Raw genomic sequence first — 24,156 nt, 5'->3', positions numbered from 1 at the left:
ATAGTTCATTGTCCTTGAAAATTACTAGATCCGTACTCGTTGGCTAAGCTTCTCTGAGGTGACCTTCAATAGTCCGCTGAACTTTTTTAGCCTATCTACTATCATTTACCCCTGATAGTATCTATCTTGAACCATAGTCGATCCCTCCCAGGCCTTGGATCTGATAAGCCAATGACACTCCACAGGCTGCGCCGTTGCTTAGAAAGAAACTATAGTCAATTCTGGAGCCAGGCTTCAACTTCTGCCATGATCAAAATCCAAGTTACTATTAGGCAAAGAGCAAATTAACAATACTGGGCCAGCTAGCTGGCATGAGTATTTTGTGGATTGATTTTCAATAACTACTAGTGCTTTTTAGCGATATATTCTTGTGAATTAAATGGTGTAGATAGCCGCGCCAATTTCAGGATATAGGGAATATGACAGTATGCTACTAATACTTGCGCTGTGACTCGTGACAAATGCATGGAACTCGACCAAATAGGAATCTAGGAATCGGATGTTGCGAGATGGTATATTAAGAGTCAAACGAAGGGTTTTAGCTACTTCTTTGGTCTGGTTTTCAAGCTGAGCTGGATCGCTGTCATCAGAGTCCTTCTCGTCGCTGTTATTATCATTTGACTAATCACATTAAGCTTGAGTTATTCGGACATATTCCACGCCAATTCTCGACCTGTGAACCTGTGGTTACATCTAATTAATCAAGTCAACTCTATATAGTATCCCGTTTATATAGTATCCCGTTTATATAGTATCCCGTTTCAACTGTCTTATCGCATACGATCACAGTATGCTGTTCGCTCAGCCGTAGTGACCAAGGTGCAGAATAGTCTGGGCGATCTTCGGAAGACACTAGAAGGGCACTCGAGCTCAGTCCGGGCCATGGCCTTGTCACTTGATCATACGCAGATCGCATCTGACTCTGGGCACCAAATCACCAAGTTCACGGATATCCCCAAATCGCTCAAATCTTCTAAATCTCTGAGGACCCATTCTCGTGGTGTTTCCAAGCTCAAATCGAAGAAGAAAGTGCGCGAACCAGAAATTACGTCTTTAGATTATCGCTACCTTCAAACCAGCAGTGGATCAGCCTTGAAAGGTGAAATTGCTACGGACAAGCTAGAAGGTAAACCTTCTTTCTTGTATAGCCTGTCTGTTCAAGAGTAGTGGATATACTTTAAAGGAATGCCCTTTCTTCGGCTATCATCAGAATTCCAGTCATCATCTTCTGATGTGCGAGGGGATCATATAGCCATTGGATGCAGAAATGGTCAAGTTTTGAGATTTGAAATTGACCAGCATATGCTATCTACGCTGAACTGATATTTAAGGAAATCTGATAGCGGTAACAACGAGAGAAAATTAATAGTTAGACTCGCAATACAGACGAATACGGTTTATTAGCACTTTCAACCCTTTTTTTTAGAAAAAAAGAATTATTTATGTTTTGGTAAAGACCTACTCATCAGGGAGAGGGAGATCATTGACTGATACTATAATCGCAGTCTCTACCTCGGGCTCATGGAATTCATGTGGGCCATCGCCGGCGGCATTGGCCCACTACTCAGTGGAGCTTTCTCCGAGTATGTCTCATGGTCAGTGCCAACATGCTATCGATCGTTCAATAAAACCTTGCATTAATGTTCACCGCAATTAGGAGATGGAGCTTCCGGATCAATCTTCCTGTCTCGGGGGTTGCCTTCATTCTGCTACTATTCTTCCTGGATGTGCATAATCCCAAGACAAGCATGATGGATGGCCTCCGGGCTATTGACTGGTTTGGCAGCCTGTCTATTCTTGGTCTCGCGCTCATGTTATTGCTGGGACTTGAGTTTGGCGGCGAAACATTCTCATGGAGTTCTCCTCAAGTTATCTGCTTGATCGTTTTTGGTGCTTTCTGCTCCTTGCTTTTCATCTACAGCGAGAAGCGCCTTGCAAAGTATCCTCTTATGCCCATGGATCTCTTTGCTCGTCTTTATAACGTTGCCGCTCTCGCTGTGGCCTTTGCACATGGTTTTTTAAGTCACCTCCCCAAGCACGAGTATCGCAGGCTTCCTACGAAATGATGTTCCGGCGACTTTTCGCTCTTGGAGTTTTTGATGCCACATGAAAGGTTTTTCTGACTTGTCGAAAAGGTCTTCGTCGCAGGAGAATACTACATTCTTCTATATCTTCATTCTGTCAAAGAGGCATCTCCAATGCGCTCAGGTGTCCTGGTCCTTCCTCTCGTCTTGTGTGAGGCCTTTACGGGGATAATCACTGGGGTCTTAATCCATAGTACAGGAAGATACCTCGAACTCATCTGGCTCGGTCCCATCCTCATGACCATCGGCACCGGTCTGTATATCCGTCTAGACGCATTCTCATCGTTCGGCGAGATCATCGGCTTCCAGATTCTGAGCGGGCTCGGGGCCGGCTTCGTCTTCGAAACGTCCATCATCGCTATCCAGGCCATGGTTTCCCAAAAGGATACCGCCACAGCGACTGCTTCGCTCGGGTTTATCCGCAATCTGGCCACGGCTTCCTTGATCGTTATCGGCGGCGTGGTCTTCCAGAACAGCATGGCCAAGACGAAGCCTCGACTGTTGGCTTCTGGTATGTCTAATCACTTGGCTGACCAGATGGCGGGCAGCTCTGCCGCTGCTAATATTGAGTATATTCGGGGTATCAATGATGCTACACAGCTTCTTGCGGTCAAGGAGGCCTTTTCGTGGAGCATGCGGAACATGTGGATTCTCTACACGTGCATGTCTGCTGTCGGGGTGATTTTGTCGGCCTTTATCATGAAGACGCATCTGAATCAAGAGCATGTGGAGATAACTACTGGGCTCGATGAGAAAAGGCCGACAGTTGAGAATGATGCAGTCTGAATCTGCCCAGGTGGTTTTCAGGTACATTCGGTGTTATGGGTCGGTTGTGAAAAAGAAGTATATAGGTACATATCTGTATATAGGTACATATCTCGGTATTGGACATATTAAGCTATTGTTTACTACAAAGGCTCCATGAGTACCTACCCAGGCAGTACATACCTGGGTCCTCAGGGCCGGTCAATAGATCGATAGTCTCGGAGAACAGATTTAGATATACCTAGGCAGGAGATGGTATTTTCTCATCAGCAACTAGTTAACTGGTCAGTATTCCGACAGTCTCGAAGTATAGATTCAGAAATGTTCGGGTAGTCTGTTCCATCAGCGCCCCAATCCCAAGTTTCCATTTCATTTAATGCTTCTCTGACTCTTTTTGAGTCATCTTCTTCACTCTCATCGTCGTCGCATTCCCCATTCTTCGTATTCATTGGCTTATCACGTAAAATACAAAAGCATATAAAAGTAGATCATCATATACTCGAACTCTGAAATTATCGTCAATCGGATGGTTGAGGAGATGACGAAGCACTTGCTACTCGCAGATGAAAAACTTGAAGACGCCGCTCATAGAAGACGCAGCCTAAGGCGAATCAAGTTTCTAACGGCTGAAGGAACTTCCATGAAAGCAGACGGATAATTAATTGATATATTCCAACTCAACAAACTTATAGGCTCGTTGTTACTCTCTCCACTAAGTATGCTTCTGCCTTGGCTACTCGGGCTCAATGGCGGAAGAAATTGGAACATCTTGAAGCCATTCCTCAATGTCCGGACCGCCCTCGCTCTCCAGCTCCAAGGTCTCTGTAAACGCCGACATTGATGCAATTTGCGCAATTGCCCACTGTATTTCGATGGCCGCAATAAACCTAGGCCCCTCTTCGGACTGCATAGAGACTCTAAAGTTGTGGCCAGTCTGGAGCGGATAGCCTGATGGCAAGTGGAAGCTCAGATGTATGTTGAGTTGAAGACATGGCGGCGATTCACGGGATGAAAGGGAGCGAGAACGGGTTGACAGAGACAAGCTGGTACTCGTGGTAGACTCTACAGTAACAGCAGAAGAAGATTCGAACGTGAGGAAACTCGAAAAGAAGAATAGAAGGAAACCAGTTACTTATAAATACTGCTGTGACCCATGTCACATGACGACATAGCTCTGTCAAGTCGACTGGTTCAGACTGGCCAATCATTCAAATGCCACAAATGAATGAAACTGAATTACTAAACTAGGGATGAAGTTCGCCTAAAATAGTGATACAAAGTGGGTAATGCAAACCCTACAAACCAGGCCAAATCAGGCTAACTAGGCCCAATCGAGCCTAAACCACCACCCATTTGACAAGCTCTAGGCTCCATATTTCCTAAAAGGTACTAGTGCCATAAAGTAGACAGTAACTACTTCGTACCTTCCCTTTCATCAAAGGAAATAACCTCTCAAAACTCCGCTCTTAAAAATCTACCAGGCTTCCACATTTGTCAACATGACCTTTCTCGTGAATTTTCTCTCCAGATTCTTGCGCTGGATCAACAGCTCCGAAATTGAAGACAACAGCATCATGGGTGGTCCGTCTTAATTTCCTGATATTGTGATCTTTGATCTTGAGTTTCTAATCCGAAGGATTCCAGATGAGTTATTGTGGTCGCCGAGGGAGCACACTGTTAACGAACTTGCTCGTATTCTCGATGAGGAAACTTTCATTCATGTTAGGGGCACTCCTGCGACAGGAAAAACGATCCTCGCACGTCTCCTCGAAACCTTCTACCGAAAGAAGAATGTCCCTGTAATCGCGCTCTACGCCTGGCCAGCTGGTCGGTCGTACAAGGATATTTTGATGGACGCTGCTCGGGAAGAAGGATACTCGCAGTTCGATCATCCCTTTCTACGAGACGGTAAGTATGTGCTGATTATCGACGAGGGCCAATTGACCTATCATGATCAAGTTTTGTGGTTAGAATTGATCAAGTTCCAGAGCCATAGCCACAGAACTGGGGGGCCTCGAATTTGCATGTTCACTTGTTATGGATCCCCAACGGAAGGGTCAGAATTGATAAACATAGCAGGAAGCCCACTGGCCTCCCTGAGCTCTAGACAACGTGTTTCAATAACCCCATCTCACATCGAGTTTTCACCATCGATTGGGCTTTTTTATGACGCTGAAGAATTCTCCGACATTGTTTCTCGATTCTGCGGGCAAGCACATCAGAGCACTGAACTCAGACTAGACAGCACTGCGCAGAGATATATTTTTGAGCTTACCAGTGGTCATCCGGGCGCAGTTGACGCCATGCTCCGAATGTTGCTGTATTTCTACCACAGTGACCTAAAACACAAAGGGCTGACAATCACCGATGAACACGTCATCAAAGTTCTCGACAATGAAGACAAAGCATTCAAATTACTCATGTCAGAAAATGTTAACCGTTCGTTCCCCCGGAAAAATGTTACTAAAGAAGCAGCTGAAATCCTCCGTAAGGCTTTATCTGACGGAAGCGTGCCGAAAGATCTTGACAATCCCGGTGTCAAGCAGTGCTACGAAAATGGCTGGCTGCACTCAGAGCCCAAAGATTTCTTTACAAATGAAATTCTTTGCGTATTTCCAACGCGCCTACACGCTAAATTTGTGGAATATTTCTGGACAAACAAAACACAAGATTTCCCGATCGAGAGGTTCCCTGATATCGCCTGTTTGGCTCGAGAGGTTCTGGCCAACTTTTCACCGAGAAACATCTCTGGTGCTATCCGAATGGGGTGCGCTGCAATGACTCGCCCATACGAAGCTTCGTACCAAGACGAGTTCTACCGGGCAAGCCATCAAGTTCTTGGGTATGCAATGAACGTCACAAGCGAGTGGTCTCCAGGAGGGCGCGGGCGAATAGATTTTCGATTTGCTCAGGTAGGGTGGGGAGTAGAGCTCATCAGAGAAGGAGATCGCCTGAAAGGACATTGTTCGAGATTTGCTCCGGGTGGCTCGTACGCCCCGTGGATTTCCGCTGGCCTGTTAACCCAATGGTTGATTATTGATTGCAGGACAAGCTGGCCAGAACCGCTTGATCCCCCCGAGCCAAACTTTTGGCGGGCAGTTTTTTCAGAAGATTTTAGCTCTGTCCAAATTCTGGATTCATCGAATTCCCCTATTGGAGCCTCTATCCCCCTAATGTCATGAAGATCCCCCTTGAGCGCACCTTTGTCCGCTAGTTAGCCATTAGCTCTAGCTTTAAATCCAAAAATGCAACTATCATTTCTTTTTCAAAGCATTAAGCTTACCTACAGCAATGCGTGAGTTGACCAACACGTATTTTGGCCGGCTGATATATTATGAAGAGTCCACGGGTGCTGCTCAAGCTCAACATATTCTATGCCTTGTCTGCATCCCCCAGTGTGGTGTATGCATCGTTAGCGTAATATAAAACCTCATCACTAAACAAGGGTTTCACGGCCGGAAGGTATGTATCGCTTATCTCCGCGCAGGTGTTGAAAGAGTCGGTCCAGGCAAAAAGGCATGATACGGTCGGTATGCCTCTGCATGGATAGTCTGTGTAATAATACGTAAGTTGCTTCTGTAGTGACCTTTTTGCGGGGGAATGAACGATAAGTATTTTCTGCCACAAGTAGTTTGAACGCTTCTCCTTCGTTGTCCAGACTTTGATTGATATGCTTATCTGTGATTATCAGCCCTTGATATTTAAGGGCACTATGGTAAACCTTTCGCAACATTCCGAGCATCGCGTCAACAGCACCCGGGATTAAGCTTGACCCTCTTAGCTGAGCTCAGGTGCATAATCCATGTTGGCATTATTCCGCTCTTAAAACCGCGTCTCTTGTTTGATGTCTGAGTGTCTTTATAAGCAGTGGAAGCAGTATCAGAGGCAGAGGGAGAGGCTGCCACAAACCAAAGGGAGAGGCAACTGCAAAGCCAGATGGAGAGGCAACCGCAAAGTCAGAGGTAGAGGCTGCCGCAGATGTAGAGGCTCGAAAGAAGGATAGGTGACACCCCGTGGGAACCCCGTCACCCACAGTGTTCTTCTGGATACCATTTCCTATAAGAAAAGTGAATATCCAATAATTCAGCCACTGAAAAGCCAGACCTACTGTAAAGGTGTAATGGAAGGGATCTTGGAGATATCTGGAGATCTTGGAGATATAAAGAGAAGAGAAGAACCTTGGAAGAAGAGGAAGAGGAAGAAGAAGAATATGAGGAAGAGGAAGAGGAAGATCTTGGGAGGAAGATCTTGGGAGGAAGAAAGGGGAAGAAGAAGTAGGTCAGTTGCGGACGCTACCTAAACTTAGGCAACAGCTCTAAGGTTACCACTTGCCCTTGCTTTGAAGAACCCCGGGATATCTATGGTTATCTCCTAGCATATATTGATATCGAATTTTCGGTCGATTAGCTGTATCACCACTTCCTTGTGATCTCCGACCATTGCAGCTTGTAAGGAAATATACAAAGCCATTGGTTTACTTTGTCTTTGTTCCACTCTCTATTTCGTCCTCTTGTCTTCTTCTTGATGACCCCACCAAACCCTTGCTCTCTCGATTTTCTCCGAGTTGAATTTCTCGAGCTATAGATCCAGTCCAGGAAGGGCAAAGTTCCTGCTATATCGATGCAGCTGCCAATAAAACAACAGTCGCCCTAGCTCGCACCAACATTCGCCATGGCTTCATGGGCGGATATGCGGCTTCTTTGATTGAGGTCCATATTCCCTGTATCTTCTTAACATGATTTATGAGCTGATATGACTCGGGAAATCGATTTAATCGTGGATGCAAAGCCAAAGGAGGCTCGCAGCAAACTTCTTGAAGACAATCGCTTCACAGTGACCCTAGGAAACAGACTTGTGTTTTCGGGAGAGGGTACCACCGTTAAAGTTGAGCTTCTTCGTGGAGAAGGCAGACAGCTGAAGCTCCCGGTCGCAAGTGCGGTTCCTCTTCGCTCCATCGATACTGGTAACCTGCCGTGACGCATTCGCATCCCAAGTGAGGTTCTCGGAAGCCTTTCGAAGATTTTGTAAGATTTGATAGACAGCTAAGAATTCACAAGGGATTGATCGGTCGCTCTTAAAGAGAGAAAGCAAGTCTTCTGACGTTTGATCCACGAATTCCTGAAGCTGCTTGAGGAGACTTAGCAAACGCGGTAATACGCATTTTCTCCCTGCAGGCGGCCAATTTCTCCAACGATTTCGGTCAGGTCATCCATCGAGAGAATCTTGCGAGGAGCTCTATCACAAGAGAATAGAATATAGATTGACGGGGTAGCTTTTGTCTTTTAATGTATTTAACAGTCACCCTTAGCTTGTCTATTGGGCTCCTCTCTATTATACTGGCACGCGTTAGATATTATGAAAGCGGTTCTAGCGACTTAAGTTGCTTTCTAAGGTTTAAAAGAGATATTGAAAGAGATTTTAACCAGAAACCAAGGAGGAACAATAATTATTCGCTCATATAACCTGTAGGAACAAAGCAAGAAGGCCATCATGATTGTGGTTAGAGAATGATATTTGTCACCTCGTCTAACTAAGGCTTGCGATTTCAACCTTCCGCAAAATCATGTACTTCTTTAAAATCTTATCGGTACATAATGCTTTGAAGTTGTTGGTATTGCCGGCTAGGGATTATGTGCACAGCTAAGTGGACAGTGTTCTTTTATAATTTCGTATATTCATTTGATGTCCATCTCCCCCTTGAACCCTGGTGGAGAGTGGAAGTAGATATACGTCCCACTTGACTAGGGTATGTAAGTGGAAGCATATGTGACCCAGCATCATGCAAGGAGGAAATATGCCAGCAGGGATATGTCCCAACAGAAGTCAAACTTATCGAATTTATGATGGTTAAGATATAACATTGAAATTTCTCATATTTAATATGGTTTTCTGGATCAACCACTCCCAAGACCCAACTAGGTGATTTCAACTGGGCAACCAAGATGCAAGGGCCATAAATGTATAAGTACAATTATTTAGTGTTCAGCTTTGAGTCCCTAGGAGTCGATCTTCGTTCCAACAGCTCGTGCTCATGGACATTAAAACAAGGCGAATGAATGGTTCGAAATTTTCATTGGAATTTTGGAATAAGTATTTGCGTTAAATTGCTCCGACTTATATCCATGAACTACTAACTAGAACTACTTTTATCTGAAGTTATTCTGTTCAATTATCTGTTGAAATAGTTGAAGAATATTCTCATGGGTTCCCAAAATCCACCTTAATAATCTGGAAAAACTAGGCCATAATCAAGTGATACACAAAACATCACTCTAACTCGAAGATTCAGATCTGTTGGTTAATATGTCTTGTTCTTAGAAGAGGAGGGACACGGATCTCAGACTAATACTTATGGTCCAGGTTCGGACGTGTCCCTAAGCAGGTGACTTGTGGAATTATCCATCAAGTCCTATGCTAATCTAATGCTACCGACAGTCAAAGAGCATTCCGGAAGCACAAGCTACGGCCATTATCCCGTGCAATATCTAACTTACTGCCCAATCAACAGTCATTTACTCAGGGCAAGTAGAGTTGTTTCAGGTAACTTAGGCATAACCTATCATCTGATGATTCAAAACACTAAATTATGGTAAATCAATATAGACTCAAAGACATAAGGACTAGTGTGTTCTGAATCACGATTTGCGCGGGCCAAAACGAAACAGGATTGGCAATACAGTATGCAAGGTTCCCTTTTTAAACGCAATATTGGAACCATGTGGAAGAAAAAAGCAAGTCATAGGCCTCAGCACGCGGAGCTAGTTTTCTCCTGCCGTCCAATTTGACTTTTTTAAGAAGGGAAGACCCTCACTGCTTTAAGTTGCGGCTAAGTCGAATTCGAATTCGTCTTTATATTTCGCATATTCATAGACATACCAACTTGTTATGACCTTGAGTAGCAACGAAAAACGCGCCAAGCGAAGGCAAGAATACCGAGAAGCTCTAGCCGCTCATATCCGTGAGAATTTTAGTGACTGTTTCGTGGTGAATCTGTCAATTATTGACCATAACTCGCAGGCGAACGATTAGGAATCTCGGTTGCTCCAGGCCGGGTACGTTTGCAGCCCGGTGCTGATGATGGCTACGCATGGTCAGTGGCAAAAGACAGCGAACACCTATTGAAGACAAGCCTAAGCAATGGATCAATTGGTGTTTACGATAGTATTCTAAGAGGATTGGGCCATTTGATCGAGGCCGTAACTCCTAGGACCTTGGAGCCCAATAGGCAGAAGGAAGTCTCCAATTCAGAAGAAGAGGTAAGTGTGCGCTACATCAGGCCCTTTGCCAATTTCTACTGTAGCAGCTCGATTTGATTGGTTCTTTTGTAATACAGATCTCGGATATGGCAAATGGTTCTTTTACCGCAACTATTCAAAGACTAGAACGAGAGAACCAAAAGCTTATTGAAAAACTGAAACGCGCTTCTTGCTATTCAGAAGAGCTCCTGAGCAAAGACCAAGATTGAAAGAAGAGAAAATATAATCTAGAAGAGGAGTTAAAGAACGGTCAGAGTCTGGTGGTGCAACTGCAATCAGAGCTGCAGGAGGCTAAAAATGGTATGGCAAAGGCAATCAAAGTCTTGTGGCAGTGTCAAAAGATACAAAACGAGGACCGCACATGGCTGGAGAAGGGAAGCGAGGAATTTGAGGATATCAATGTATATAGTTAACACGTCTTTATCTTGAAGCTGGATTTTGGAACTGCTGCATGATCGAATGAGTCTTGGTGAGTTGTAGAGAGTAACCGCAGCCGGCCCTTTTTACATAAAGATTTTCCGTCTCTTCACCTAGTTCCAGGCAGGCTGAGGAAGGAAAACTCATGAGACGATATCCAAGGCAATCCTAAATAAATCTCCGAGGACCACCAGAATCATTATTGCTCTCGAGAGCCAAATTTTGAGCATTTCGCTACTACAAGCCAAGCAACTACTTATGGGTATAAATTTCTGAAGAGATCAAGACCTATCACAATTGCTTTTCCGAGTCTAGTAAGCGTCCTAGAAGCAAAATCCTTGGAATGATAACAGCCGTCTGGGTATAAGTTTCTTTTTTAGAATTGCGCCGATAGGAAGTTAAAATACAGAACAAGATTCTATGGTCTCTTCAGACCGAGTTAACTTAAATCAACCCAAACAATATAACAAACCGACAGAAAAGTTATAGACCATGTAGACCGCGATCATTTTGAGGCCGTAATATGAAAACGAAAAAGCAGCATTTACGTTACATTACAAAGCAAAAAAAAAAAAAATTACAGCACGATGAAGATATCCGCAGTCGATTTTGAAGTCGTCACTTTACCCATTCCGAGAGACCACACCACGTACACGACAATCTTCACCCTTGGCTCTGTTTCATCATCTAAAGAGACTTCCTACACACCGAATACCGTGAGCTCAGACTCTGAGCAGCCGAAAACATCTACTCACCAAGATCATGCTGCTTTAATAGGTGCTATGGTCGGCATGGCAATTGGAATAGCAATCATTATTGGATGGTGCTTTTGTTGTAGAGCGCATTTTCGGGGAGAACGAGGAGAACGAGGATTAGACGGGCATGATGGTGATCCGGGACCTGCGGGAGTGGCTGGACCCGCTGGAGTAGCTGGACTTGCTGGACTTGCTGGACCCGCTGGACCTGCTGGACCCGCTGGACCTGCTGGACCCGCTGGACCTGCAGGCCACGCTGGGCCACGGGGGCGAGCTGGCCGCAGAGGTAGGAACGGCCGCGTTGGAAGAGTAGGACAGAGAGGATCGCCTGGGCCCGCTGGTCCTGCTGGTCCTGCTAGGCCTGTAAGGCGAGGCGATGGGGAGCAACAAATAATCATGATTAGGAGATAGTCATAGATCATTGTCCTTGAAAATTAGTAGATCCGTACTTGTTGGCTAAGCTTCTCTGAGGTGACCTTCAATAGTCCGCTGAACTTTTTTAGCCTATCTACTATCATTTACCCCTGATAGTATCTATCTTGAACCATAGTCGATCCCTCCCAGGCCTTGGATCTGATAAGCCAATGACACTCCACAGGCTGCGCCGTTGCTTAGAAAGAAACTATAGTCAATTCTGGAGCCAGGCTTCAACTTCTGCCATGATCAAAATCCAAGTTACTATTAGGCAAAGAGCAAATTAACAATACTAGGCCAGCTAGCTGGCATGAGTATTTTGTGGATTGATTTTCAATAGCTACTAGTGCTTCTTAGCGATATATTCTTGTGAATTAAATGGTGTAGATAGTCGCGCCAATTGTAGGATATAGGGAATATGACAGTATGCTACTAATACTTGCGCTGTGACTCGTGACAAATGCATGGAGCTCGACTAAATAGGAATCTAGGAATCGGATGTTGCGAGATGGTATATTAAGAGTAGAACGAAGGGTTTTAGCTACTTCTTTGGTCTGTTTTTCAAGCTGAGTTGGATCGCTGTCATCAGAGTCCTTCTCGTCGCTCTTATTATCATTTGACTAATCCCATTAAGCTTGAGTTATTCGGACATATTCCACGCCAATTCTCGACCTGTGAACCTGTGGTTACATCTAATCAATCAAGTCAACTCTATATAGTATCCCGTTTCAACTGTCTTATCGCATACGATCACAGTATGCTGTTCGCTCAGCCGTAGTGACCAAGGTGCAGAATAGTGTGGGCGGTGAAGCGGCAACACTGTTGGCATTAAGGCCTCAAGCGTCAACTCTACCAGTCCTCATGTTCTAGATGTAATATAGAGATTTAACAGAGTAAATGTAATCATGTAGACTAGCTGTTTGGTGTCATATCTCAAGTACAATGCGGCATTTCCCCGAGTTCAGGACTGGAGCCAGTTGGATCCATATTTCGGAGCCTACTTGAACACGTGCAGATCGTTCATTTCCGCGTCAATTTTAGAATCGCAAGGCTTTTGACACAATCATCCCCACCATCTCCGGAGATCAATCGATTACTACGATTAGATCCTGAAAAATTCTTGTTTATATCTATTATCTGAACACTTTTCATTTAACCTGATGGTCTTTTCTCTTGGGTTGTTCACGGCCGTTAGCCTGGCTCTTTCCGCCAGTTCGGGCCTTGTTATGGGAACAGTGACCACAAGCTTACAGAGTATCTTGAGAAACACCCATAAAAGCACGGAATACGACTACCCAACCGATATAACCAGAGATATTCTTCCAGTGAGTTTAACTTCTCTTCACTATCTATCCAAAACCCTTGGTCAATTGCGGAGGTTCCAAGGTTCGACTAACATCCCTAGCTTCCCGTCCACTCTCATAAGTAGGCTTTCCCCCAGTGCCGGTCTGGCCATTAAATTTCCCATTTTATACTCGGTTATGAAATACTGAGCTCATTCTAAAATAGTGATTACTGGAGAGATGAGCCTTTTTGGACTGGTATGCCTCGCAATACAAGCTTCCCAGGACCATGGACTCTATTCATTAACGTATGTTTTAGGTCTTTCCAAGGGCTGCACATCAACTGAGGCAGATGTCTGGCTATACAACGGGACTCTCTATGTTCGTTACTCATTTTCGATAATCTCGAGCAACCATGCTGACGTATCAGGTTGGCCATGATCAATCTGCCCTGACAAAGGAGCGGACGCTTGAAAACCTTTATATAAAGCCTATATTGGAAGTCCTGGAGCGTCAGAATCCAGAAAGCCCATTTGTCAACTCTCCAACGAAGAAGTAAGTTCCTCACAATCCTTGTACAGTATCCATACTGATTGCCTCTAAATAGCGGAGTGTGGGATACTGTTCCCTCTCAAACGCTGTATTTCTTCATCGATGTGAAGACCTCTGGGCCAGAGACTTTTAAGGCTGTCATTAAGGCTCTAGAACCACTCCGAAAGAAGGATTACCTCACCAAGCTGGAAGAAGGCAAGAAACTCACCAACGGACCAGTTACAGTCATCGGTACTGGTGAGACACCACTTGATATGGTGGCTCCTATTCTTGACCGGGACTATTTCTTCGACGCACCTTTGGCATCTCTCAATGATTCGAAGTTTGCCCACATCACTGGCCTGATATCTCCTATCGCATCGACCGATTTTGAAAGCGCAGTTGGTAAGCTGACCGTTGACACTGATCCGATCCTCAGCGATGATCAGCTCCAAGCTCTTCAAGGCCAGATTGCTACGGCTAAGATGCGAGGTATTGGTGCTCGGTATTGGAACACGCCATATTTCCCTATTCGCCGACGCAATCTTGTTTGGCGAGCGCTCATCAATAGCGGTGTTACCCTGCTGAGTGTAGACGATCTGGATGCCGTGATCTCCGAATTTTAATTGGCATACTCAATGACTCGAGGTCAGAAAGCCAAAATTCTCTATTCTATAGACCTGACCATCGGGCATGTCCAGGTGGTAAAATGCATCAAACCAAATATCGATATTGCTTTTGAGTGCCAAATTATTGAGACACTGAGATTCACACACAACATGGAAAGTCGGTAAAACTGGAGCGAGTCTACCTAGGATCTAGGTAGATATTATTTTGCCCAGGTGATTTGAGATTACCACTCCTGGCACCTGGGCATTGCCATGTCCTTTCTCAGTTTCAAACTTCTTTCCTTCCCCTTTTCACCTTAACCTCACTTTTAAACTCCTCATCCATATCAAAAGGAACGATGGGCATCAATATTCATAGCAGGCAGTAAGCCAAAATCAGTGAGATAGCTTCATCATTGAAGTTCAAAACATGTCAACTTTCTGAGGGTACGACCGAGCGTCAAATTATGACAGAACTGGTCCTTTTATTGTTATGGGATAAGCTCGTGTAAATACAGTACCAAGTGCAAACTGTGCAAACATGATACACCATTTTTACAGATTGACAAAAACATGTTGACTTTTGGGGTTTGCGTGACCAGTTAGAATCTGAATGAATGATTAATCTCCAGTCTTGCCTGTTGTCTTCGGCACGAAAGGCCGCTTGCAAGTGAAAATAAACTATGGATAAAATGACATAAGCACTGACGCCTGCCTCAGGCTGACAAAACTGTCAAAGGCCCGATTCCATTTACAGTTAGTCTATTTTAGTCAGCATTGGAATCCCACAATGGGATTCCTCCATTCTACAATCTATACACATACACACTTTGGTACGCATACTGCGTTCTCATTTGCCCACTAGAATCCACTATTCCTTGGTAGTCGACCTCCATTTGACAGTTATGAGCCCGGTTCGCCGACAATTTACCTTGAAAAGCATATTTTAAGGGTAAACGAGACTGAAGACTGTGTCCGCGATGTCCGGCGATATAAGACTGAAAGATGCCTCTCAATGGCAGCAGTGGTATAGGCGAGTCAAAGCCGTAGCCACTGGCGGAGATATATGGGAATACTGCGATCCAGAGCTTAGGACTGAACGACCAGTCCTAGGATCAGAACCACGCGACTACCCGATCAAACCAATGCTTGAACTCGACATGGATCGTAAAGAGTATGATCGGTTACGACAGGACTGGAAGGACGATGTAGAGGATTACAAGTTCCGTCTTTTATTCTACCAAACCAAGAAGCGAGCAATTGAATCTGTGAATGAATATATCCTAAAGCACTTGGATACACATGTTCAGAGTCTCGTTTTATAATATGACGAACCATTTATGCGACTTAAATTCTTGTATGACCGCTATAGAATCTCGTCAACAAACAGAGCCAGGGTATTCTACCATTGGCACAACTTTGCGGTTACTCCACCTATAGCTGGCGCCGATATTGGCGCCTGGCTTGAAGAATGGGAGCATTCGCGCCTTGAAGCAGAGGTTGAGGGCGTCTCAGCTGCCAAGAATGATGATGCTGTGTGGCTCTTTTTAGAGCTGGTAAAGGATATACTGCCAAACTGGTGGCAGTCCTGGCATGGAAAGATTATAGTTGATCGCGAGCAGATCTCTATGCGTCGCCTTCTAGATCATTTCAAAACCACCTACCAGAATCAAAGACCAAAGCAGCCAGCCATCTCAAAGGGAGTGTTCACGACGTTCCAAGGACACCAGGAAACAGCTGGCCAAGCCAGTGCTCCTGCCCCTCATGCTCCTGGCCAACCTAGTGCCCCTGGTCAAGGGAAGAAAGCTCTGGCTAGAGCTCAATTCCTACAGGAGCAGAAAGCAAAACCATTTAAAGATAGGGCATGCCCATGTGGTTGTAGCTACCCTATCGATAAGTGCTTCAACTTAAATGGTAAAGGCAGCAGAAAGCCAAATGCTGGCATGAAACAGAAGATAAAACAGGCCCTGGACAGGGATTTAGGCTAGAAATAGTGGATCGACACTAAACTGAAAGAATCCACCAACACCAGCAATACCCCAGCCGAGCCAGCCAGGCAATCTGCAGCCGTAAACCATACCGCCAACTACACTACAAAACCAGTGTTTTTCGCGACTCAAACTACCTATGCTGCCGATTCAAGCGATAGTATACAGCTCGCAGGCACTGCCGAAGACCAGTTTCTCGGCCGAAATACTGCAATCTCAGATACTCTGGACACAGCTTCAGATACTCTGAACACTATTCTAGACATAGTTTCAGATACTCTGGACACCATTCCAGACCTCTCTAGTGCATTTACAGACTCTATATTTCTGCAGAAATCAGCTTTCCTGACCTAGTCTGGTCAGGAGCTCTAGAAAGATAGCTGGGTGCTAGACACAGGCGCTAGTGCGCATGTCTGCAATAACTTAGGTGCATTCGTCAATTTCGAGCATGGAAGAGACACCCTTCAACTAGGATTAGGAGAGGTTGAAACCCTTGGTAAAGGACAATGCGAAGTCAAAGGGATCCATCCAGTAACCAAGGAATCGACATCAATCATCCTATCAAATATCCTCTATAGCCCTGAGTTTAGATTGAATCTACTCTCTTACTGCGCCCTGAACGATAAAGGAGGCGATTGGGTGCCTTCGAAAGACTATCTTATTGATAGGGACGGGACACCTGTCCTAGCCATTCAAAGGATTCATAACCCAAATTTATTGATCGTGGAGCCATTATTAGCTGAACAAGATTCAGATAAAGAGATAGACAAAGAGACACCCGACGAGATTTTTTCGGCGGAAAAGCATGCATACATGGGCAAGGATTCCAGAAAACCACTAGAATCTAAGGCACCGACAGAGCTCTGGCATCGTCGTCTAGGTCATTTACACCATGATGCTATATAGCAGCTTCCTAAGCTTGTTGACGGAGTCGTTTTGAGCGATCAACCAGACTCAACTAAACCAGTCACTGACCGTACAAATGGCCAAATATAGAGCCTATGCTCTGTTTGCAGTCTTACTAGAGCTCCTAGACAGATATCTAGACGTCATCTAGGACATAGGTATGGTCGATTCGGACAGATCTCTCTAGACCTGATCCAAATGTCAATCGCGTATAATGAAGAGCGTTGGATTTGCCATTTTTACGTTGACGGAATCCACTTCCATTAGGTCTTCACCTATCATACAAAGAACCAGATAAATGATGCGATTCGACACTTCATTGAACTCCTGAAAAACTGGTGGAATTTACCCATTCGAGCATTCCACTACGACAATGAGAAAGCTGCAGGCCTTACTATAGAGCGGTTTCTGGCAGATCAAGGTATTATAGTAACGCATTCAATTCCAGGACATCCTGAGATGAATGGCCCAATTGAACGGGCAGGCGGCATCATAATTACACGCGCCAGGGCCCTCCTAGAGGAAGGAAAGCTCCCCATCAGCCTATGGCCAGAGGCGGTAAAGGCTGCGGTTTACATCCTAAATTGTACGCCAACGAACGCAAATGGTTCCTGGATAGTGCCCTAGGAAGAGGCGCGCAAATACGCCAATTCAGACCTACAGGACAAACGAACGACACTGCCTAAGTCGAATCTCGCGAACATACGTCTATACAGCAGTCTAGCTTACTGCAGAATCCAAAAGATTCCGAAATCAGACAAGATGCTGAGAAGGGCAGAGATTGGATTCCTTGTTGGATATATAGCATCTAATGTCTGGAGAATCTGGTTTCCAGATTCAAGGGGTGGTCAAGTCAGGCCAGTCAGAGACGTCGTTTTCGACGAGAATAGGCGATATACAGCTGATTTTATACCACATAAGCTGGTGGAGATGCCTGTCTTTTCTGGTCCTGAGCCAGTTATCCTGACTAAAGAAGAGGCTGACGACGTCCTCCAGAGGGAGATTAGAGTCCTACAAACCCACCTACAGACCAATTTACAGGAGATGTTACCTGAAACACAAGTAGTTGACCATTCATATCTATCTGATCAGGATACTAATAGTCCTGTCCTCTCTCTCGATGCTCGATCAGTTCAACAACCTGACGTATTTACTGGAAAAAGCAACCAGTCTGGTGTATCCATCAATGCCGAAAACCCATTTTTCGGCCGAAATCCTGGACCAAATACACCACGATACCCTACACCAACAGAACATGACTGGATTCCTGGGACATTCCCAGAAGACCCAATCGAGCCTGATATAACTGACGACACACCGAATTCACCAGATTCGCTAGACTCAGTGCCAAATCAAGGGGTGGGGGTGGCTCCTATAGAGCCAACTGAAGGGGATTCGCCCCTGTTTACTGCTCAAGATAGTGAACCACAATTCCGACAGATTGGTCTAGACTTAGACGAGTCGAACATTATCCCTAGTAAACACAAGGATCCAGATGAGCTTAAGACATAATCTAAAGCTTATTACTATGCATTCTACACCAGAATGGTGCAGAAACCAGCGAGCCAGATGCACAGAGATAGACATGTTTATTGGGTTGGGTAAACCCATACCTAACCCAACCCAACCCATAAACCCATTTTTTTGCCAAGCCCTATCCTTCACGTGATATACATAAATTATGTGTATTTTTGGAAATTTATGCTGAATCATGATGTATTAATATTCTGTATTTTATTATTAAGTAAAGTAAGCGCCGAGATAATTATTATTTTAATCAAAAAAAAAGTAGAATTAAAACTTAAAGTAACTTAAAGTATGAAATATTATTATAATCTATTCTAAATCACGATTTATCATCTGTAGTAATATCACTATCTTCAACATCTTCCTCAGCTTCCTCGCTATCATAATCTAATTCATATAGAACTATACCTTTCCCCGAATTTTGTTCTATGAACCATAGTATCATCAAGTCTTTAATAGTCTCTGCTTATAAACGACCACGGCGATAATGACAGATATCACGCGCTGTGTTGAACAGCCGTTCTACACCTGCTCCGCTAGCAGGAACAGCAAAATAGTCCTAGGCGATTTGAGCAAGTGTTAGAAATTGTCTAGTGTTATCCTTCCAGAAGCGAAGTGTCTTTGTTATCGTATCTTTATTAATATTAGTATATTTACTTAGTAAATATTTATGTTTAATATTACTTACCTGAAGTCCGAAAGTGTAAATACCTTGTAAGTTCATCTTCTGATGGTGAAGAGGTGTCCCGAGTTAGCGTAAAGGGATCCTTTTTTTTAGTTCGCTTTCTCTTTCTTGATGTAGCCTCTGTTTGGCTTAGCAGGTTGGCTGGATTCTAAGATTGATACCGTACTAGCTGCCTCTCTAGACTCTCCTGATATATCCTCTTGTAATTCTGACTTTGATCTGTGGTTTCACCAAGATATTCCTTTTCTTGTTCCCAGGAATCTCCATCAAATACTTTGAGTCCAAAATCTGGCGCAAGTATAGTCGTAGTAGAATAGATCTTTCCTAATATCTTATTCTTCACCTGGCCATAGTACTCTGCGAGTTTCTTGTGTGCTACATAAAGAGACTGAAGTATTTCCTTTTATCCAAGCTTTAGAGGTCGCCGCTTAAGTCGTTTAATCTGGGTTTCTAGGTGCTAAAACATCTGATTATATAATAGAAAGACGAAGTGGGTGGTCACTTTCTTTGTCTAAGAGAGATGGCGAGTAAAATCAAAGAAGGGTTCCGTGATCTTAAGTAAGTATTCCACTTGCTCCTACTTATCGTCGTAAAATGCCAATAGTATAAGCTGCCTCTTGATTTTCTTGTCCGTGTCTAAGCATTTAGAACAATATCGGTTTAGGAATTTCTGAAGCCTCTTTATATGTTAGAGTATTTAGTATATCGAGTTCCACTATGTTCGAATATCTTGTATAGGAACTAGAGCTCGGTTAGTTTAGGAAGATTCAGATTATAAAGATAGAAAGGCTTCGCGGCGTTAAGGACTAGTATTAATGAACTAGGTAAGGGCTCGAATCTAATTATAGAGAATCATTAGTAAAGGGGAAATGTATAAGCATATACTAAGCATTTGCTTAGTATATGTTAAGTAAAGGTGTTGTATATATAGCACAATTGCGACCATATCTTAATTACGACTGTGGCTTAATTGCGACCGTGGCTTAATTGCGACCGTGGCTAATTTGCGACCGCGGGAAATATCTGAGGAAAAATGAGGAAGAACACATACCTTATATAAGGTAGTTGAAATCTTTCTAACCACTCTCTTCTTGAGAGCTTCCTCTATATCCTCCTTTTTCTATTAAGATAGAAGTATGTCGTTTTTCGGGGTAGCTTTTATTTCCTTTATAAGTTCACTAAGAGAAAGCTATATAATATGATAAATATAAGGAACACGAATGATTGGGACTTAGGGTAACTTTTCTGCTAGTATATCTATTATCTCCTTTATTTGCTTCTGAAGGTGTTGTAGCTGTGCTGTATCTATCTTCCTTAGATGATTTACCTTATCCTCGGAAGAATCTATATCACTGTCTTCTAGATCTCCTTCCATAATTCCTTAGATATCTCTTGAAAGATAGAATACTAAGGTGCTATTGTTTAATATATTATCTATTTATGTTAGAAAGTTATATAGAAATAGAGAATAATACCTACTAGTAGTAATAGTTAACACTCGTTGCTTAAGCTTATGTTGCTTAAGTACCTTAAGCACTATAGAGGCTAAGTATTGTCTAGAATATGCTCTATATAATGGTTCGAAGCCTAGCAGGACCTCTTGATACTCCTAGTCCTTATCAATAAAGTAGTATGTGACTGCTAAAAACGCTTATTTAAAGGGCGACGTCTAATAATCTAAGCTAAGAGATACCTTCGTAGTAGATGGAAGCCTCTTAATAAGTTGTTTCTGGACTTCTTCTGCTTCACTTTGGCTTAACCGTTTGATAGTAGATCTAGATAGATCTTTAATTGAGTTAGGATAACTCTTGTAAAACTCTATCAAATCCTTGAATGATGGAGATTTAATAAACTTGAATAGGAGGGATTGTTGAACAACCATTAAGAGGACTTTCTTGCGATAGTCATGTTTAGAAGGGGGAGCTTTTAGAGGATTTCTTGCCTTTATTTGAATCAGTTTAATTAGTATCTACTATCCTTTTACTAAGTGGATATAAAGACATACCATATTTTGAATGCCCTAGAAAATAGAAGCTTGATATATAAAGCTATTACCTTGTGCTCCTTGACAATGCTCTTTATGGCGCTGTAAGGAGCTTATTCTAATAGAAGCTCTGGTCTTCAAAACTCTTTCACCTCCTTCTGATAAAACAGTGGTACCAGGTCTGAAATTAGGATGGCGAAGGAGTTTTTTATAATGTTTACATCGCACTTTTGGCTCACCACCCCTAAGTATAGAACCTTGATCAAAATTAGTCCACGCGTCACCTTTCTACTCTTACCAATTCAAAGTCCCTTTTTGTCTAAAGTCTGTAGCTAACCACCACTTAATAAAGTCATCCTTAGTCGTCATATTAAAGAATATAAAGTCTTTAGTTTGCCGAATTGATTAGAGAGGTTGATGCTAATTGGTAAAGGGTGAACAAGGTAAGGGGGCGGCCCGGATCGGTGAACTCTGGATGAAAGTAGTATTAATAGAGGCGGTTTCTGAAAATATGTATTCAGATTATGCCTTAAAGGCAGATGATGATAGTAGATCTGACTCTATTGAATAGTTAGAGATCAACCTATAGTAAAGATGGTCATATTATTCAAAATTACCTAGAGTATTGATAATTTATTATAGGAAGGTTAGACCACTACTAAACTTGATGTAGCTTAGTAGGATACGTGTTCACTTATGCTTCATATATATAAAATATATGCTAAGTAAGTATGGTATAAAGTAAAAATGGAATAAAAGAGTGGTAAATATAGATCAAAAAAAGTGGAAATATATAAAGAGAACTGAAGAACCATATTTAGTAGTCGAAATAAGCTCTTATGATAGCAGGTAATAGGGTTAGCTGATAACATATAGGTCCGAAAAATGAGTTTCTAGTGAAAAAAAAAAATAGATCCAGCTGGAATCGATCTAGTACCTTGTTCGTCAACTTATTAAGTTGGTCCAAGTAGGCTATTATAGCATTCTAAGTATAGAGAGACTTATTATTACTTTAATATTCCGAATTTCAAAAATTGGTATTAAATACTCTATGAACAATTAAACACTTCAGTTTTCTGTTCAAAACTTAGTCCTAGCACTCTTCTTTCACTATTTTCAGTATGTTTTCTAATTTAGTAGTAGATTCTTTAATAAGAACAATATTTATCTTTCATTGAGCCTATAGAGGCAAGCTGACCATAATTATTCTCTTTATTAGAAACCACCATAGTTCTGAGGTTTAAACAATATATTTCCCTATGATTTTCCCTCTTCCTAATTCATATTCTATCATCTATAGAACCTTTACTAAGTCTTACCATATTATCTACTCAAGAGTTTTAAACTTTATTACTAAGATGCCCCTCCGCCCTATTACCCCAGGATACCTATACCAAATAGGCCCTGATAGAGAGTTCTTCCTTTTAGATGATATATAGGATGCCTATAATCCTGACTTCAGATAGGGATATTGTCATAGTGTGTTATAAGATATATTATTCGAAACAACCTTTTTACTAACCATTTAGAAATCTCTAGGACCAATCGAAGATCTAAATCCAGGCTGGAGACCATAGACCTAGCGCGATCTTGAGGACCCAATAGAGCCCATCCTCGTTACGCATATCAAAGAAGATATTCGAAAGGGTCTTGGTCCTCCAAATCCTATGCTTCCCTGGTCTAAGGTTAATACCTTAGTATATCCAGTTATTATGGAAAGAGGTCAGCAATATGGCATCACCTTCAAGGATAACGGCATGATGAATCGGCATTTTCATAAGCAACATACTAGCTACTATAAGATATATATAAAACATTTACTAAGGCATTGCTAAGTATATCTAATATCTAGTTTTACCACCAGATACAGCAGCGATAACATCTAAGGAGAGGGCGGACTTATACAAAATCCTCGCGCGTTATGTGGTGAGTACCGACTGGCGTAACGCCTATTTTCTTGCCGAACCCGGTCGCAGCCCAATCAGGAGCGATATTGGTCAGTTCGCCGACGTCTATAGTTATCTTGCGTAAGTCATACCTTCATATTCCCTAATAATAAGTATGATCATACTAATATCTAATTTTCTCTAAGTCAAAAATATCCCTCCTTTAAACGGCAGTGGGGTAAGGATTTCTATCGGGATCATGTTCCAAGAGCAGCGGTAACCCCTTATCAGCATCGCATTCGGGGACCTGCTCCCCCACAAGTAGCTCCAATTATTACCTCAAATAAGCTACCAATGACTACAATCCGTCGAAGTCCTGGTCGTGGTGATGAATATGATGGTCTTGATGATAATGCCTTTCGTCAACTTATAGCGACTGAAGCCCCAATACGACAAGTAACATATGATCGTTTAACAGTCGCATTTCACGCTTGGGAGACAGCCCTACAAAACGATTGGACAGCTTTATTACAGACAAATCAAGCAACTGCTCCATCTCTTGATAGCGTCCGTCCTACTATAGCTAATATTTTATGGAATGCTTATGCTGAGGCTTATCTTACGCTTCATGGTGTTCGACCACCACTACTAGAAGCTCGACCACCAACTCGAGCACAACGTCGGCGTCAAGCACAACGTCGGCGTCAAGCACAACGTCGGCGTCAAGCACAACGTCGACGTGAAAGACAAGCTGCTCATGTTCGTGGTGGCGCCCCTCCACCTAGCGATGATAGTAGTGGTGGTGGTGATGATGGCGCCCTTCTACCTAGCGATGGTGGTGGTGGTGGTGGTGATGCTAGTTAGTGTTAAGTTATTAGTATCAAATTTTGAATGTTTGAATTTTAATTATAGATGGTATTGATTAAAACAACAAAAATTACATGCATTATAATGTATAATTAGCTAAGTAAACTAGCTCTATTTCAGACTAGCGTAAGGCATTATTAAGGCATTAAGGCAACTAAAATACCCATATGGGACCCATACCCAACCCATACCCATATGGG

The 24,156-nt window shown here is 43.1% G+C and overlaps 8 protein-coding genes across 8 annotated transcripts; 7 read left to right on the top strand and 1 right to left on the bottom strand.

Moving 5' to 3' along the window:
- Positions 1-171: 171 nt before the first annotated feature.
- On the top strand, positions 172-1,167 carry N7495_000989 (uncharacterized protein; the record flags this gene model as incomplete). Its single annotated transcript, XM_057203659.1, has 2 exons — positions 172-261; positions 790-1,167. 2 exons carry the CDS (start codon positions 172-174, stop codon positions 1,165-1,167), a joined length of 468 nt encoding a protein of 155 aa, XP_057067732.1.
- Positions 1,168-1,521: 354 nt separating this feature from the next.
- N7495_000988 (uncharacterized protein) lies at positions 1,522-2,870 on the top strand (the record flags this gene model as incomplete). Its single annotated transcript, XM_057203658.1, has 3 exons — positions 1,522-1,595; positions 1,658-2,013; positions 2,284-2,870. The coding sequence occupies 3 exons, from the start codon at positions 1,522-1,524 to the stop codon at positions 2,868-2,870; spliced, it is 1,017 nt and encodes a 338-aa protein (XP_057067731.1).
- A 1,553-nt stretch (positions 2,871-4,423) lies between these two features.
- Positions 4,424-6,031, top strand: N7495_000987 (uncharacterized protein; the record flags this gene model as incomplete). Its single annotated transcript, XM_057203657.1, has 2 exons — positions 4,424-4,434; positions 4,516-6,031. 2 exons carry the CDS (start codon positions 4,424-4,426, stop codon positions 6,029-6,031), a joined length of 1,527 nt encoding a protein of 508 aa, XP_057067730.1.
- Positions 6,032-7,601: 1,570 nt separating this feature from the next.
- N7495_000986 (uncharacterized protein) lies at positions 7,602-7,826 on the top strand (the record flags this gene model as incomplete). The annotated part of the gene is made up of 1 exon (XM_057203656.1): positions 7,602-7,826. One exon carries the CDS (start codon positions 7,602-7,604, stop codon positions 7,824-7,826), a length of 225 nt encoding a protein of 74 aa, XP_057067729.1.
- A 1,908-nt stretch (positions 7,827-9,734) lies between these two features.
- N7495_000985 (uncharacterized protein) lies at positions 9,735-10,314 on the top strand (the record flags this gene model as incomplete). Its single annotated transcript, XM_057203655.1, has 3 exons — positions 9,735-9,807; positions 9,867-10,105; positions 10,183-10,314. 3 exons carry the CDS (start codon positions 9,735-9,737, stop codon positions 10,312-10,314), a joined length of 444 nt encoding a protein of 147 aa, XP_057067728.1.
- Positions 10,315-11,282: 968 nt separating this feature from the next.
- On the bottom strand, positions 11,283-11,675 carry N7495_000984 (uncharacterized protein; the record flags this gene model as incomplete). Its single annotated transcript, XM_057203654.1, has 1 exon — positions 11,283-11,675. The coding sequence occupies one exon, from the start codon at positions 11,673-11,675 to the stop codon at positions 11,283-11,285; it is 393 nt and encodes a 130-aa protein (XP_057067727.1).
- Positions 11,676-12,851: 1,176 nt separating this feature from the next.
- Positions 12,852-14,131, top strand: N7495_000983 (uncharacterized protein; the record flags this gene model as incomplete). Its single annotated transcript, XM_057203653.1, has 4 exons — positions 12,852-13,137; positions 13,186-13,355; positions 13,405-13,529; positions 13,582-14,131. 4 exons carry the CDS (start codon positions 12,852-12,854, stop codon positions 14,129-14,131), a joined length of 1,131 nt encoding a protein of 376 aa, XP_057067726.1.
- An 8,784-nt stretch (positions 14,132-22,915) lies between these two features.
- Positions 22,916-23,953, top strand: N7495_000982 (uncharacterized protein; the record flags this gene model as incomplete). Its single annotated transcript, XM_057203652.1, has 3 exons — positions 22,916-22,925; positions 23,056-23,230; positions 23,296-23,953. 3 exons carry the CDS (start codon positions 22,916-22,918, stop codon positions 23,951-23,953), a joined length of 843 nt encoding a protein of 280 aa, XP_057067725.1.
- Positions 23,954-24,156: the final 203 nt, after the last annotated feature.

Source organism: Penicillium taxi (genome assembly GCF_028828555.1).
Source record: "Penicillium taxi strain IBT 34144 chromosome Unknown utg000001l_segment0_segment0, whole genome shotgun sequence".
Taxonomy (NCBI): Eukaryota; Fungi; Ascomycota; class Eurotiomycetes; order Eurotiales; family Aspergillaceae; genus Penicillium; species Penicillium taxi.
The sequence above is the reverse complement of the archived record's forward strand: the minus strand, read 5'-3'. Positions and strand labels throughout refer to the sequence as shown.